Source organism: Vicia villosa, unplaced genomic scaffold (assembly GCF_029867415.1).
Source record: "Vicia villosa cultivar HV-30 ecotype Madison, WI unplaced genomic scaffold, Vvil1.0 ctg.002326F_1_1, whole genome shotgun sequence".
Classification (NCBI taxonomy): domain Eukaryota; kingdom Viridiplantae; phylum Streptophyta; class Magnoliopsida; order Fabales; family Fabaceae; genus Vicia; species Vicia villosa.
Genome location: NW_026705896.1, coordinates 40,288 through 57,552, shown reverse-complemented (window position 1 = coordinate 57,552; position 17,265 = coordinate 40,288). Strand labels below are relative to the sequence as shown.

The 17,265-nt window shown below is 34.4% G+C and overlaps 2 protein-coding genes and 1 long non-coding RNA gene across 22 annotated transcripts; 2 read left to right on the top strand and 1 right to left on the bottom strand.

Moving 5' to 3' along the window:
* Positions 1–475: 475 nt before the first annotated feature.
* LOC131638519 (uncharacterized) lies at positions 476–5,772 on the bottom strand. 20 transcript variants are annotated; one of them, XR_009294692.1, is made up of 7 exons: positions 4,781–5,769; positions 4,525–4,692; positions 4,289–4,407; positions 3,387–4,144; positions 2,879–3,179; positions 2,445–2,809; positions 476–2,248 (listed from the first exon to the last, which is right to left on the bottom strand). It is a non-coding gene; the product is annotated as an uncharacterized LOC131638519 (long non-coding RNA). The 20 variants fall into 20 exon arrangements; XR_009294687.1 differs by having other exon boundaries at positions 476–1,882; positions 1,986–2,248; positions 3,387–4,692; positions 4,781–5,770; XR_009294691.1 differs by having other exon boundaries at positions 2,445–2,549; positions 2,629–2,809; positions 3,387–4,692; positions 4,781–5,770.
* A 1,041-nt stretch (positions 5,773–6,813) lies between these two features.
* Positions 6,814–9,883, top strand: LOC131638522 (uncharacterized). The gene is made up of 13 exons (XM_058909083.1): positions 6,814–6,943; positions 7,037–7,194; positions 7,287–7,357; positions 7,460–7,554; positions 7,638–7,728; positions 7,835–7,962; positions 8,432–8,525; positions 8,637–8,775; positions 8,857–9,011; positions 9,111–9,231; positions 9,315–9,485; positions 9,576–9,639; positions 9,726–9,883. The coding sequence occupies exons 1-13, from the start codon at positions 6,814–6,816 to the stop codon at positions 9,881–9,883; spliced, it is 1,575 nt and encodes a 524-aa protein (XP_058765066.1).
* Positions 9,884–13,613: 3,730 nt separating this feature from the next.
* LOC131638521 (uncharacterized) lies at positions 13,614–15,120 on the top strand. Its single transcript, XM_058909082.1, has 3 exons — positions 13,614–13,995; positions 14,118–14,441; positions 14,654–15,120. The coding sequence occupies exons 1-3, from the start codon at positions 13,614–13,616 to the stop codon at positions 15,118–15,120; spliced, it is 1,173 nt and encodes a 390-aa protein (XP_058765065.1).
* Positions 15,121–17,265: the final 2,145 nt, after the last annotated feature.

Genomic DNA, 17,265 nt, shown 5'->3' with positions numbered 1-17,265 from the left:
TGAAACTTCAAGTATTTTTAGATGGAAAATGATTTGATAGATTTGAAACTTCAAATAACATTATTATCCCATGTTGTATTTCATTTGACCAACTGTTGAGACACTATGTTTGAGTCTTAAATTTTCTTATATTTTATCCTTAATCAGAAACACTTTGATCAAAGTATAGCCTGATCATATATCAAAAGAAAAGTTTAATAACAAAGAAAAAAAATGGAACTTTTCAAAAAATAAATGAAGAGTTAAGAGCTTGGTTTATACAATCCCGGTATTTAAAAAATCCCAATAAAATATGAGTAAATGAAAACTCCAGAAACCATAAAGTACATTGTAAATCATGATTCATTAATTCCAATCTTCCTTAAAAATAACCATTTCCAAACAATATCCAAGAAACATTCTCATAGTCATAAAATATTCTAAAATATGAAGACTTTATACCTGACCACCGATTACAAAATAGTACATTTTAAAATAGTGATTAAATTTTAAAACTATATTTGATATAAATATAAATGTTTTTCTAAAACAGTGCATCTCTATTTAGAGTATCTCGTGCTTCACTTAGAAACCAAAAATAAATCTCAATAATGAATTTTAGATTGATCCATCCAGCACCCCAGCACTGCCAGTGGGATGTCCGCCGTTGCATGAGTTCTGTTGCAGCTCTTGAATTGCTGCAGACACTTGAAAGACCGATGAAGGTGGAGAAATTTGAAGATAGCAACACCTGAATTATAAGTTGCAACACAACAATAGTGTGCTCTAGTAGCAAATCAATATATCTCTGTAAACAAAATTGAAAATATATCTCAGCAAACATATCACTTGCAGAAGGCAACATATAAATATATCTCAGCAGACACAAATTTTTCACATAATTGAAAATTTTCAATCTATAAAACTCATATTTTGGCAGGATCTATATTAAAATCATTTGGGATATAGATGCATAGAGAAAAGATACATGTGTTCTTCAGATGTGCATCTTGGCTAGGTTGATTACTGCAAAGTCTAATAGAACATGTGTTCTACACAACCATGTAAATGTATTCAAGTTTCTAACAGGATCTCAACACTTTCTATTGCACTATTCTTTCATTTCTCATTGATAGTAGAAAAGAGAGCTGTTGAAGATTTGTTGCTGGGCCATGCAGCAGTTGGTTATAGCTCCAAGAGTGGTAAAGAACCATTTAGATTTGTTGCCTTCTGCAAGTGATATGTTTTGTGTCCCAACCAAATCATTGCCTTCTCTTGTAAATACACTGTCAAGCTTCTCATCAATGATGAATACAATATCTGCAGCAATACATATGTAGAAGATATTCGTTCCACAGGTAGAGTTTTACTGCAATACATATATTCATTCCACAGCAATACATATCTGCACTGCAGTCAAGCTCCAGTATATTTGTAACCACATAAAAGTGAAAGGAAAGGGCAAGAGCATTTACCCGCTTGCGTATGTGATTTCCCTTGAGATCTTCATCTTTTTGGTAGTACCTTTATAAAGCTCCTCAAGACAGCAAGGTAATTTATTTTCAATCGGAGTTGCCTCTGTGGATGCTGTATCAAGAATAATTATTGATAGAATACTCCACCTTTCCGCTATAAGGCGAGACCTTGAGAATGCTGCTATGCCAAAACATGTCATCTCCATATCAAAAACAGTCTGAACTCCCTGTCATGTGATTATAAGTTTGCAAGGGTATATCGTGTTGAACATGTATCGACGACATGGTTATCACAAAGGAGTGCAAAAATGCCATAGTAGTAGAGTTGTGATAAAAAGTATGGATCACTTATCTTTCAAATGGCGACCTCGGCACAATGATTCACGCCTCATTCGGTTGGACATTCTGTTGTCAAATTCTGCAAGGACCTGCGAATGCATAAACAACAATGCTGCTAGCAGTAGAACACAATAGAACACAGTAAATAGTTTCATTATTATATATATAGAAACTGTCTTTCAGAGATATTACAATACTCTGAAAACCATTTCCTCCATCAGCGTCCTGATTAACCCTCGCTCCTTCGCAAGATTTTGAACGAATAAAGCCAGCAACCTTCGCAACATTCAAGTTATCCAATGCAGCATCAACTTCATCCAGTATGAAAAATGGTGAAAGCCTATAACTTAAAAAATATAGTGGGAACCATGTCAACGAATATGCGCACCACGTTTCTATGAAACTGATGCAGGCAAGTTGTGTGGGTGTACTATTTGGATGAACTCTTCCTGAAACTAAAATAAGAATCCTATAAAAAATTACTATTTAACATTGTTACGTTTTCATGTTTACAAATACAAATCTTTAAAAACAGAAATCTAAAAACAATATGAATCTTTTGTGATTAAAAGAAAAGGAAACAATATTTTCTGCAACCAAATATGCTCATATAGAAAAATAAAATAAGTTTGCAAGTACAAACAACTCTACCTGTGGATGGAGAATAGCAATGCAAGTGCAGCAACAGTCTTTTAACCACCAGACAGTTGTTCCATGTCGCGGAACCGCTTTGTGGATGATTCCTCTTCGTCCTACCTGAGTGAAGAAAACGAAGAGAGTGAGAAGCTTTATGGTTGTGAAAAGCATCCTAAGGAGACGAAAATAACTTTCAGACCATCCCTGCAATATTTTTTTGACATGTCTCTATAGACAAATAAGGGTAGCTACGGAAGAATGGGAATTTTGTTGAGATATGCAACACCACACAATATCAATGTGCCAAACCATGTTGATAGTAGCCATAAACACAACATCAACAACCATCTTCTTGGGTGGTGTTCCAGCAAAACTCCCAACTACAAATTTAAATGAATTCATTAGATTCAGTGATATTAAAAAAACACAGAGTTTTAACAAAGTCTTACATGTTCAGGTGTGCCAGCCATGAAAGCTGAAGTGCAATAGAATTCTTTGACAGATTCATCAACAAAGTCGTTGTCGTTGATTGAAGGTAATAGGGTGTTGCAAAGAGTCTGCTAACAGTTGCAAAATTATCTGTCCATGGACAACAATATTTCTTTCTACAGCCAATGGATCAGAAGAAATATATGACTTATTGTCCAAAGCAACAGGATCACATCAAAACTAATAGGAAGGGTTTGCTTTCGCTCTATCAAACCAGCCCTTGCATCAGTTAATGCACACACATTCATCCCAAAGCCAAACCTGCATCATTCCTAAACCTCATACCATGTCCACCAATTCAAAATAGTTCATTCAATACAAAACTAAATAAACATTCAAACCTTGGCCTTTCAAGGCAGCCCTTTAACACATTCAAAATAAGACATGTCTCAAAAGGTCATCATCAAAAAATCAAACAGGGCAGCAAAGCATTTAGGAGAAAACATAAACCAGCCAGACATAACTTACCTTAAGCATCCTCGTCATCCTCGTCTTCACCCATACTTCGTTTTGTTCATTAACCTTCGATGCCATGTTCATGAACCTATCCTTAACCAACCTGTACATGATAATTTAAGCAAGGGATCAATATGATTCATTCTAAATCCAATCAAAAACAGACATATTAGACACAATGCATTTCAAGGATATAGTTGGGTTTACTGATTATAGACAGACAAGAAAGTAATCAGATAGTTTTAGGGGCAAATAAGTGTAACAATTAAGCACTTTACATAGGTGTGATAATTTTGATATGGATCTCTTAACTCCATATGAAGCTGATAAGACCGAGAGTGCTGGAGTGAGGACTGCGGCTCCAATAGTCATACAGGAACCAAAAAGGGCCAAGAACAGAATCAGATAGTGACAGAATTTGTGTTTCTCAATGGCCCTTCTAGCTCTGGAGTAAAAGTTGATCTTAGAAGGAGGAGTTGTTGTGTCCTCCAAAAGCATAACCTCATTGGCAGTTCTATCACAAGGTAGTAGACCAACTTTTACATTTCCATACAACAGTGAGTATAAAGTAAAAGTACCACCTGCTAGAATTAAACCTCGGCAAGATCCCCGGTGAAGCTCTGAAGCTTACCAGTGAGAGATGACACATGCTATAATTGAAACCATTCTTACATAAATGTTTCCGCTAATGATGATATCAACTCAAAAAAAGCAGAGACAAATCTATGAGAACTTCGTGACAAATTTGAATACGCATAGTGCTTCATTACCTAAAACAAAACATCAAAATAGTCACCACAATGTTTTCATACAGACATGAAAATAACCCAGGAAAAATGTCATATGCACTTAAAATTCATGTGAATAATATTGATACAATACCAAATAGACCAAGGTCTTAAACCAGCATGTACCTAAAAAATGTAAGAGTCGTATACTATGCACACCAGTTGATGTGCATAGCATACTTAGATGCTTGGTCATAGCTAAAGAACCTAACTCCCAAATTCGGAACAATCTGCTGCATTTCAATCTGTATTGTATTGTATGAAAGATAAGAAAAATTAAAAGAATAAGTACCAGACAAATTTAGGTCACGCCTGTGATCCCAAACGTCAACGCCTTTTCCAACGATGACCGGAAGCATTACCTGTGCTGTCAATAGTAATTTGAAATGTGTGGTATGTGGATGCCGCGACGGATTGGCGAAACTGTAGGCTCCTTAGGAATTGAAATATGGACCAGAAAATCTGTTGCAACGTGAAGTATACGGGTTTCTCCCAATGGTCGGCTTGGCTTGCTCTCAATGCTCGACACCCTTAATTAATAATGATCAAAACAGTCAGTGACAAGAAAAAAAATAAAACACTACAAATTAATATGTACTTTATTTTGTGTTTGCTTACCCTTGTCTCTTCCTTCACTTCTCTAATCACAAAATCATAAATATCCTCACCCTGCAAATAAAATTTCTAACAAATGTCACATTAACAACAACAATAAAACATCAACAACAACAAATATGAAACCGAAAAATAAGAAAGAGATTGGTTTGGAACTTTCATCGAACACTTAACATCGAACACTTAACAGGCAAGGTGGAAAGCTCTGTATTTTGAAAACACATTGTTAACATGAACAACAACATAACACCACACAAACGAAACAGAAGTGAAAGAAGGAAGGAGTACTAGAAAAGAAATCAAAAGGGAATAGGAGATCCACGTTTATCGACCACCAGAAAACCGCCTGAAAATTGCTCCGATGAAAACATTTGACAAAAAACACCAAATAGAAGAATGAAGAGAATTGCTCCAATCTCGACCATCTTCAAACCTCAAAGCTTCTTATAAAACTTGAATTCGAAAACCAGACAAATATTTAAGAAGCTCAACACCAGTTAAAAGCTACCAATGTTCAATTCCTGTGAAAAACAACATCAGTTAGTGAAATCAAACACCAGTGACAAGATACGAAATTGCATATGTATGACTGAGTTCAATAATTTTATCGGCTTCGGTTAGGACTTGTTAGCAATGTGTTATAGATAGGATCTTGATTTGTTATTGAAAGAACTTTGATGGTATCATTACGGATTGGAAAGAAGAGGAAAAAGGAAGCAGAAGAAGAAGAAGAAGAAGAAGAAGAAGAAGAAAGAAGAGGAGGAAGAAGGAGAGAGAGGACGTGAGAGAAAGAAAGAGACAAAGAGCCTGCATGTAACTGTTAGAAGTGGAAGGTTGAGTGAAGTAAATAGCAGTAACCGATGGAAGGTGTAACTGCCAGAAGTGCAAGGTTGAGTGAAGTAAATATCATTAACAGATGGAAGGTGGAAGGCAGAAGAAACAAATAGTAACTGATGGAAGGTTGAGAAATCAATAGTGATGTGGCGCTTTCTGAAGAAGGGAATATTGTGTTCACAGGAAGCCACTTGGCAGCACCACGAAAGTTCAAAAAGATAGAATTTTCTTATATTATAGATTTGTTATTCAAAGCGGTTACTTATGTTTTTATAAGAGAACATGTGATTTTTTTTAAATACTAACTAGTTAGTTAACTTACTCCTTAAGAAAACAAATGGGCAGGGAAAGTAGCATCCTTCCAAACTAGAGATGATTTACTAAGGCCTTACCCTAACCATTATCAGGGTAATATAAAATTAGTTCTTAACTAGAAAATGTCAGTTTTACATTTGTTAAATAAATATTACTACCTCTGTTTCTTTTTATAAGAGACAACTTGCTTTTTAGGTACATTAAATAATCAATATATCTAGTCTATAAACAGACCAAATACATTGGTTATTCAATGAACCTAAAAAGTCACGTGTCTCTTATAAAAATGATAAGAGGTAGTAATTCTTAATTTAGAACCATGTGAAAAAGAGAAGTTGGTAAATTTAATTTTTCACAATCCTCAAATTTTGTTAATTAACGATCAATTATGACATCAGTTAATTAACTATCAATTATGATGAACATGGAATTAAACTTATAACTCTTGACCCATAATCATGATAATCACTCAAAAATCAGAAGCCACAAAAGTATACAAACTAAGCATTGCCAATCTATTATCAATCTATTAAAAGTGAAGTACTTGGAAATTTGAAGTCTAACCTTTTGATTCAATGTTATAACTTTTCTTATTCCAAGGGTATAATAGACTAATCAACACTATGTTGTTACCATATTCCTTTGGCATTAAATTTTGCTGACGTGTCAATCCATCAGAATTTTATACATTATTTTTTGTTTGATTTATTTTATTTATATTTGAATTCTTTGATTTCATTCACGGTTCATGCATGAAGAAGGAATTGGAATAGACACTTTTATGGCTTAATTAATTTGGTATATTATTCAATGCATGATTTAAAAATACCCATTATTTTAAATATTCACGATAAGATTAAATGTATATCATTACACTACAAGATTAAATGTATATCATTGGAATTGGAATATACTATTTTGATATTCCAAGATATCACAACTTCCCATATCCATTCTCCACACTATATAGAACCCTTCTAAACCCATACTCATTCACTCCTCAATCTTCATTCTCCAGTATTTTCAAAAGGTTACGTATTTCGCTTCCAAGTCTTCTTCATCCCCATATTTTGATTCTCTGTGTCCATTTTAATAAAGATTTTGTAACAGGTCTAAATAGTAACATCAATGCGCAGCCGATTGAAGCAGTGAAGGACATCAACTACTCAAAGGATTTGTGGAAGATTGTTGTTCGTTGTAAACATATGTGGACTGTGACAAGTTCCTCCAACAAACAGCACTTGGAACTCATTTTGATTGATTCATATGTATAAATATTAGGTTTTTTTTGTTAATATAGGATGTTGGATGTTTAAATTAATCTGTTCTAATTTCCCATAGTTAATTTTACGTTTTGCAGCTGGATATGATTCAAGCCTTTGTCCCACCGCATTTGGTGTCAAAATACTTGGCTGAACTTGCTATAGGAGGGTGATACATCATGTAGAATTTCAAAGTCTCGAATAATGATTTCTCATTCAAATCAAGTACTCATGGTTTCAAGTTGGTCTTTTGTGGTTCAACTTATATTAGGAAAACAAAATTACCAGACATTCCTGTGAATTATTTAAATATTATTGGGTTGAACACCATTGTTGATGGAAAGTTTCAGTCTAATTTGTTGGTTGGTAGGTTTATTCACATCTTTATATTAACTTATTTCGTTGATTCCTTGGATGTTTGCTGACTTTTGAAATTTGATCTTGCTTAGACGTTGTTGGAGGAGTTACTGAGATTGTGCAGACTCAAATCAATGTTGATAATAACAAAAGCAAGGCTGTGTTTATAATAACCGATATGAGGTATGGTTATAGTTTTTTTACATTTTTAAAAATTATGCTATTTGAACGAAATACTGTGAGATTTTATTCTTTGGCTTCATTTTTATTGGATCTGTTTTCCTGGCAGCAAATCTTTCGTTCAGTGTACTTTATGGGGACAACTGGCTTTGCAGTTTTATGAATATTACAAGACTCATAATGAAGAAGGAAATGTTGTTGTTCTATTGCAAAATGCAAGGATAAAGGGCACCCAAGGTAGTGTTAATTGGGCATGCATAATATTTATTAACTGTTGTATTAAATTGATTATAAATAGAATTGATTATTGAAGTAATATATGGATTGATCACGTCCTTACGATTAGGGGTAGCAAAACGGGCCCGGTCTGTGGGGAAAGCCCGTTTAGCCCGCACTTTTTCGCGGGGCGGGACAAGATTTTAGGCCCGCTCCCTTTAATGTGCCCGCCCCATTTTTTGCAGGCTTTTGCGGGCATGAGCTTTTCCATACAATTTTACTATTTTTAGGCCTAAAAGGTTCAATGCCCGCGGGCTTTCCCTGCCCCGCCCTCACTTTTTTGCGGGGTGGGGCAAGGTTTTAGACTCGCACTCTCAAATATGCCCGCCCCGCCCCATTTTTTCGCGGGCTTTTGCGGAGCGGGCCTAAACAGGGCGGGCATGCCCGTTTGCCACCCCTACTTACGATATTGTTTTTTGATATATCAAAGGTGGTTTCCCTTTGAATGTATCCAACACATGGAATGGCACTAAGTTAACTATCAATGATGTTAGCGTCGTTGAAATTAGTAAGCTGAAAGAAAGGTAGTTAATTTTTTGTTCGTAAAATCCTGTTCCCGTATATAATTTTGATATCTATTATAACCGCTAATAACATTTTATGTATTATTTTTTCCAATGTGTCATACATCACAGTCTTCAAAATGATTTGCCAAAGTTATCGCAGTCTACCTTGCAAGTTGAAACCACCCAAACCTCACAGTATTCTGAATTTGATAAGTTTATATGTAACGCGGAAATTCTTAGTCTAGCTGAAATCTCAAGTCTTCAATATGTAAGTTATATTTTAAGAATCTTTTATTTATCTCAACTTCGTATATGACAGATTTATTTGGCATTCTCTGTTCCATAAGAGACAACATGTGTAACCGTTGTGACATTGAACAAATTTGAGGCTGGTCAGGCGGGGTGGTATTACGATGGTTTTGGTGTCTGCACAAAAGGTGTGTCTCTGAAGGATGGAAATTTGAAGTGTTATGCGAATCATATAATGACTGAAACAGTATCAAGGTGTGTGTTAAAACATTATGTTTTGTACCTGTTTGAATAAGGTAGTCCATTATTGTTCACTATGTAATAATGTTTAATTACCTACTTTAATTCTTATAGATACAAGCTTGAGATTTTGGGAATTGACGGGAAATTCAAGGCCCGATTCGTCTTTTGGGACAGCGACTGTGTGAAGTTAATCGGAAAGTCAGCTTTGCAAATGAAGATTAAATTGATAGAGGTATTTTTCATTTGAATCATTTCTCCAACTGCTAATCAATTTCAGCTATTAATTTTATATTTCCTTTGGATGAATGAATTTAGGAAGGTGAAGACAATCCTTGGGAACTCCCATTTGAACTTGATGCTTTATTGAAAATGGAATGGGCTATTAGAGCTATTTTTCATCCAAAGTTTGGAAGACTCTCAGTTATTGGGTTCAAATACGATGAAGAAACACGTAAGAAAATGCGGGACAATTTCAAATTTGAAGAGGTATGTTTTGTTTGAAGACTAAATTAATTATGCTGCTAAAACAAATTTGGTATAAGAAATAGTTTTTCTGATTCAATTATGTCTTGACAGGTAGCATTGAAGCTTGGCGTATCGGAGCCTTTCTCGCAAGAGGATTTGAGGAGTTTTTCTATAAGTACATACTTTTGTCTATGATTACATTAAGTACAACAATGCTTGCTGCATATAATCATTACTCAATATTTCTTAAAATATTGCAAGAACCATTGTCCGCATCTGCGGATTATGACCCTTCTGTTGTGAATTTGGGGCTGACACCGTCGAAGAGAACAATAACCGACATAGTAGAAGATGTTGAAAGTGTTCAACTTTCCTCAACGAAGATGACAAAACCAATCAAAGAGGAAAAATTGATATAAAGATGGACCACAAACTGGTGTTTAGTTAAGCTATAGTTTATCATGGAAACATTTTAATTTTATTATGCTAAGTATTAGTTTAGGTTGATTTTATGTTATAAAACTGTTGCATTATTTCCTATTACTTTCGATGTTTTGGTACAAGAGAAACATGTTCATGCAAACATGCTTTCGCATAATTGTTTGAGCTTTATGTCTTTCTTTTAATATATCATTCCTACTACCATTGAGTTTCATCCAATTTAAATGTTTTTGAAATTTTGCAACATTTCCTCCAACGCTGCACTTCCTGAGCCATTACTGCTCGAAGCCTTCGCATAATTAAAAATGACAAACTCTGAAATTAGAAACACACATAACTGCATTGCAATACTAAAACAAAACACCAATTTTCAGACACAATAAAGTAGAACATTAAACTAAATAACATAGACATTTCATACGGTGTCCTTCAAACATTGTTCTTTGGCCGACGTCGGATTACCTTAACATACAAGATCTCCTTTTCTGAATTATAGTTAAATAGCACCCTATCTCCAACCATGAGTTTTGTTCCTTTGTGAATGCATACCAACCAACTCCAACATACATCTCCAAGTACTGTCTATTTAATTTCAGTATCTGACATTCATAGAAATCCAATGTGTCAAAGTCCATCAACGTGCATGTCGTGATGTCTGGTCTTAAAGCCTTCTTTATAACCTCTTGAGGGAATTGCTGTAGAATATGGAGTTGTGGAAAAAAAGTTAACATTACTATACATGAGAAGTTTCAATGAATCAAAACATATTTATGTGAATGTGTTAATTTTCATTGCAGGTATCTTACCATAACTTGATTTCCACGCTTCTGTGAACGAGTGATTTTCTTCTCCCAAGAGATATATTTCATAAGCCCTCCACCATTCCTATTCGCCTGAGAAGATTGGCCAGCATCATGCTCCACTTTTACTTCCTTCATCACAGCATCATGGTTAGCCCGAGAGGATTGCGCAACATCATACTCCACTTTAACTTCCTTCATCATAACATCAGGTTTATCCTTAGAGTCTTGGCAAACATCATGCTCAAATTTCACTTGCTTCATCACATTATTAGTGTTACCCGCAAATACCTGATTCACCTCATCGGTCATAGCTCGAGTCCGCGTCATGTTGGTTTTCGGAAACAGCTTTTCCACATTATGATTTTTGTTTGGTTGTACGACCTCTTCCATCACATTGCCTATTATTTCGTTGATTTCTTTAGTGTCAAGAGACAAAAACCTGTAGTGTAATACAAACACCATTATAATATGTAAAGTATAAGTTAAAACAGATTGAAAACAAAAAAGTAATGAACAAATATTAAGTTACCCATTAGTAGTTGAAGTGAAGGAAGACATTTTCAAAGGAGGTTGCTTTTGCACAATTGTTTGGGGTTATACTTATAGCACTTTTAGTCTCTTGAATTTGCAAAGAATGGTAGATATTTCATTTTCCAATATCATTTAAAATGATAGGTTTGGTTTGATTTTGGAGTGAGATACAAGAAGAAAATCGTTGTGACAATCAATATAGTATGGCTATCAAAAACTGTGTCAAGCCTATCAAATGCATGCTTGAGTAGTTACTATTCACGATGCACATCATTTTCGGTTTCCAAAGTGAAACTATAATGATTTTTTCTGACCATTACTTTTCTTTTCAATTCAAGATTAATTGGCAGAATTAATAGAAGTTGGAACGTTAGCTTTTTTATATTAAATGTGCATATGTAACACTTTATCTTCTTATTGGCACTTGAATGTCCATAATTATAACATTTTTAATTAAATTTTGAAATAACACTTAACACTATTTAACATTATTATTATTAATAATTAAAATGGTTTATATGACACACTTGGTATTCTATGTTGACTTCAATATTTTACTTCAAAATCTTGGAACCGTGAATGATTTAATAACAATTATATTTATTATCATATAACCAAAAAATTTATTCATTTTATGTCTACAATCATTTTATGTGGTTAACAAAAAAAATTGAATGACAACCATACAATCAAAGTGATTTTCTACCCCATTCATTTTTGCATTAGCTAACCAACATTATGGAACCACAATCAAAGTGATTTTCTCCATCCTTTTCGCATTTCAAAACACCACTTTTTGATATAACTTCCTCATGTTCTAACCAAATAAACATAAAACCTCATGCACCGCCAAGAAGTTCTATTCAAAAATCAAAAAAACAGTTGACTGTTACACCCCTTTCGGAAATAACTTCCTCATTTTCTAATCAAAAAAATATCTTCCCTCATGAACATCCAAGTAGTTATGTTCATAAATCAAAAAAATAGTTGAATGTAGGTGTTATTCAATCCATGACGGTCAAACTCTTCAATTATTTTGCAAATGAGAATCATAATCTGGTTTCTCCATCCACAAGCAACATTCCTATACAAGAACCCACAACATTCACTTCAACTCCAGATGTTAACATTGAGAGGGGTTACTCTGGTGATGAGACGGTAACAAATGATTCTCTCAGTGATAGCTCATGTGAATTTAATGTTGCAGATGCAAATTATGACTCAAGTTCCAGCTATGATGACGAAGATGTCTATGAATCCAATTCTACATCATTTGATTCTTGCAATATTGGTATTTATCATTATAACCAACTTTATTTCTTATTCAAATGCATTATACATATCAATTTGACGTACTCCATTACATGTTGCACTTTGATAGCTGCTATGATTTAATGTGGATTTTAGTTATAATTTATTATTTAATATGAACAATTTCAGTTATAATTTTATTATTTAATATGAACCAATTTCTCAACTAAGTTTCATTTAAATAGGTTATTCTGATATTGGTGATCCTATAGTTGAATGCACATAATGTGGGGCACTTATGTGGTATCAAGAAAAAACTGACAAGCGAAAACATGGTGCAGTTTCTAAGTTTCAACTATGTAGTGGAAAGGGGAAAGTTGTGTTGCCAGTTTTGAAAACACCACCACTATTACTACAACGTCTGTTGTTTGATAATAGTGAGATAGACAATCGAAATTATCAACAGTTTTGTAGAATGTACAACATGATGTTTGCTTTTACGTCTCTGGGAATGAAAGTCGACAATCTATATTTAGCTGGAAGTGGACCACCTAACATAAGAATTCACGGACAGACTTGCCATCGAATTGGGAGCATGTTACCTTTAACTGGACAATCTCTGAAATTTGCTCAATTGTATATTCACGACACTGACAATGAGATTCAACAATGAGATTCACGAAGCCGCAACATCAACATGTTTGATTTATGTTCAATGTATTTCAACATCACGACAGCAGTTGCATCATACATATGTAATTATATAGAGAACTAATGAAATTATTTTCACATAATTGCAGCTATCGAACAATGAGTTAAAGAATCTCACACTAATTGAGATTGAGAACATGATGCAATTGAATCGGAGAAGTTTGCATAAATTTAAATGTATGCGGTATCCAGATTCATACGTCATAAAACATGTTGGCAATAGGCTTATTTCTGACGAACTTGATTACGATGCCGATACTGCGAAACAGAAATTTCAAGAACTTTTTCATGCCCTTACAGGTGATTTATTTTCTTTATACTATGAATTACGAAAATGATTTTTATTGTCCTTGCACTTATAATTCTTGGTTTGTATTTTATAGATGAATAACGTTTGATATTTGAGAAAATCATGGATGCTGTCAACAAACAGAGTGGAGGGGTATTTTTCTTGCATGGTTACGGAGGGACTGGTAAAAAATTTATGTGGAGAACATCATCAAGTGCACTTTTTTCTCGAAAAAAAATTGTTCTTACTGTTTCTTCAAGTGGGATAGCTTCGTTATTATTGTCGGGTGGAAGAACAGCACACTCAAAGTTCAAAATACCTGCGCCAACGCTTGACAACTCAACTTGCAACATCGACAAAGACACCGAACATTCTCAATTATTTGAAGCAACGAATGTGATAATATGGGATGAAGCACCTTTGTCTCATAAGAACTGCTTCGAAGCATTGGATCAAACCTTTAAAGATGTAATGAGCAAAAAGGGTGTAGAGAATACTATTTTTGGTTGAAAAGTTGTTGTATTTGGAGGAGATTTTAGACAGATTCTTCCTATTGTTCCAAGAGCTGGGCGTTCTGATATTGTTCATGCATCAATTAGTTCATCTTATGTATGGGATTATTGCCAGGTTTTAACACTATAAAAAATATGAGACTTCAAGAGGGAAGAGACAACACAAGTTCTAATGAACTAGCGGAATTTTCAAAATGGATTTTAAATGTGGGGGATGGTAATATTTGTGAACCCAATGATGGTTTGGTTGAGATTGAAATTCCTCAAGAGCTATTAATATCAAATTTTGATGATCCTATAAGAGCAATTGTTGAAAACACATATCCCAATTTATTGGAAAAATACCAAGATGTTGAATTCTTACAAGGAAAGGCTATTCTTACTTCAACCATTGAAGTTGTGGACAAAATCAATCATTATGTATTATACTTGATACTAGGTACATGTCAGATATATTTACTGTATTATTACATTCATAATATATATTTAAGAACATAGTTTTACTAATTTATTTATGTTTTGCTTTTAAATTTTTTTTAGGAGAAGAGAAAGAGTATTTGAGTTTTAATTTCATTTATAGAACATATTCAAGTTATACTGAAGCATATGAAGTTCTAACTCCTTAATTTCTTAGTAAATTAAGAACGTCAGGGCTTCCCAATCATAAGATCAAATTGAAGGTTGGTACACCTATTATGCTAATGAGAAATTTGGACCAAGCCGATGGGTTGTGCAATGAAACAAGATTAATTGTTACAAAGTTTGCAAATCATGTCATTGAGAGAAATATTATGTCTGGAAAGAACATAGGTAACATTTTTTACATTCCACGAATGTCTATGTCACCTTCTGATTCACCTTGGCCATTCAATTTGATTAGAAGACCATTTTCGATTATTGTCTCCCATGCAATGACAATTAATAAGTCACAAGATCAATCTCTTGATAGTGTTGGATTGTATTTGCCTACTCCTGTGTTTAGTCATGGTCAATTATATGTTGCAATTTCAAGAGTTAAGAGCAAAAGTGGGCTGAAAATCCTAATTCATGACAAGAAGAATGTACTGTGTTCCACTACTACTAATGTTGTGTACAAGGAAGTCTTTCAAGCACTTTGATAGTTGGTAAACTTTATAACTTATACTTTACGATTCAAATTAAAAATCCATTTTGAATTAAAATATATAGTATGTACATTTTCCATGTATTTCAAGAAGTATATAATTTTTCCTATTTGTTCATGCAGTTTTAGGACGTGAGACGCTTGCTACAAATATGGAGTTAAATGCCAACATGGTTTATATGAGACATATTTTAAATACGTTGAATGTAGCGCATTGCAATGTAAAGCTTATTATTATTTTTACTCATGTTAGCTGTTTTCTTTAATTTATCTTTTGGAAAAATTTGTATATCGTTAATTGAATTACATATTATTATGTGTGATATTCCAAATCCATGAATTAAAATTTGATAAAATAATTGAATTTTTACCTATTATCATGTTACTGAGCTGAAAACATGGTAACATACTTAATAATTTAATAATCGATAAATGTAATGTGAATCCAGACGAGACCCGTGCAATAGCACGAGTTTGTTACTAGTTAAGGTGAAAAGATGTGTTGTGAAAAACGATATCAATAACAAAGTATAATAGGGAATTAGGGAAGAGAATAAGAACACAAGAATTGGTTATAACTGCTATTCTTTTACTTTCTCTTAAAACAAGATTACAAGCTTACAAGAATAACAAATAACCTCTCTCACCCTAAATTAGGATTTGCAGCTTAGCAATGATGAGAGACTAGTATGCTATTTATAATAAAACCTAACATACTAACTAATGGGCTTTTTCAGCAAGGCCCATTACACAAGCCAACTTAATAAACAAGCTAACTTAACAAATTAGGGTTTAAACACTAAAACCTAATTTAACATGCTAACAACCCTAGCATCTTCGACATCTGCATGCTAGACCCATCTTCGACTACAGCATGCACACTTCAACATCAGCATGTAAACAATCCTTCGACTTCATGCTTAACTCTGTCGAACTGTCGAACCAAGAAGCTACCCTTCGACAATACTAGAGTTCGATCCAATATCTCACAAATCTCCACCTTGGACCTAACTCTACAACGTCAAGGAACAGACTAGCTTTCTTCATGCAGCTTTATCAACTGCATACAGTGGAAAAACTTGCAACTCGGCAATGTCTTGGTGATCATATCAGCAGCATTGTCTTCAGTCGAAACCTTCAGCACTTGGACTTCTCCACGCTCGATTACTCCTCTGACGAAATGCAGCCTCACATCAATGTGCTTAGTTCGCTCATGATAGGCTGAATTCTTCGACAGGTGTATTGCACTTTGACTATCACATTTAACAGTGATACCTCGACCTTGAAGTTTTATCTCCTTCGCAAAACCTTCAAGCCACAATGCTTCTTTCACAGCTTCAGTTAGGGCAATATACTCTGCTTCAGTGGTTGATAGAGAAACAACCTTCTGAAGTGTTGCTTTCCAACTAATTGCAGTGCCAAACATAGTGAAAACATATCCAGAAATAGATTTTCTGGAATCCATACAACCTACATAATCAGAGTCGACATATCCTTCTATTACTGCTTTACTATCATCACCCAAGGCTCCACCATAAATTAGGACTCTATTCAGAGACCCATTTATGTACCTTAAAATCCACTTCAATGCTTGCCAGTGAGCCTTTCCAGGATTCGCCATGTACCTGCTTACAAGACTTACTGCGTATGCTATGTCGGGTCTAGTACAGACCATAGCATACATCAAAGAACCAACTATATTAGCATACGGAATGCTATTCATATAGGCTCTTTCGAAATCAGTACTGGGACACTGATCAATACTCAGCTTGAATTGAGGGTTTGTTGGAGTCACAACTGGCTTCGAATTCGACATACCAAACTTTTCAAGAATCTTCCGTAGATATGCCTCTTGAGATAGGCATAACTTCGACTTCTTTCTATCTCTTCGAATGTCAATTCCAAGAATCCTGGAAGCAGCTCCCAGATCCTTCATATCGAACTCCTTATTGAGTTCAGCCTTCACCCTCGTCACATCTTCAACATTGTTGCTTGCTATGAGAATATCATCCACATAAAGCAACAAAATAACAAATGAATTACCAGATCGAAATCTGAAGTAAATGCAGTGGTCGAACTGACTTCTAATGAAACTTATGCGTGCCATGAACTTGTCGAATCTCCTATTCCACTGTCGAGG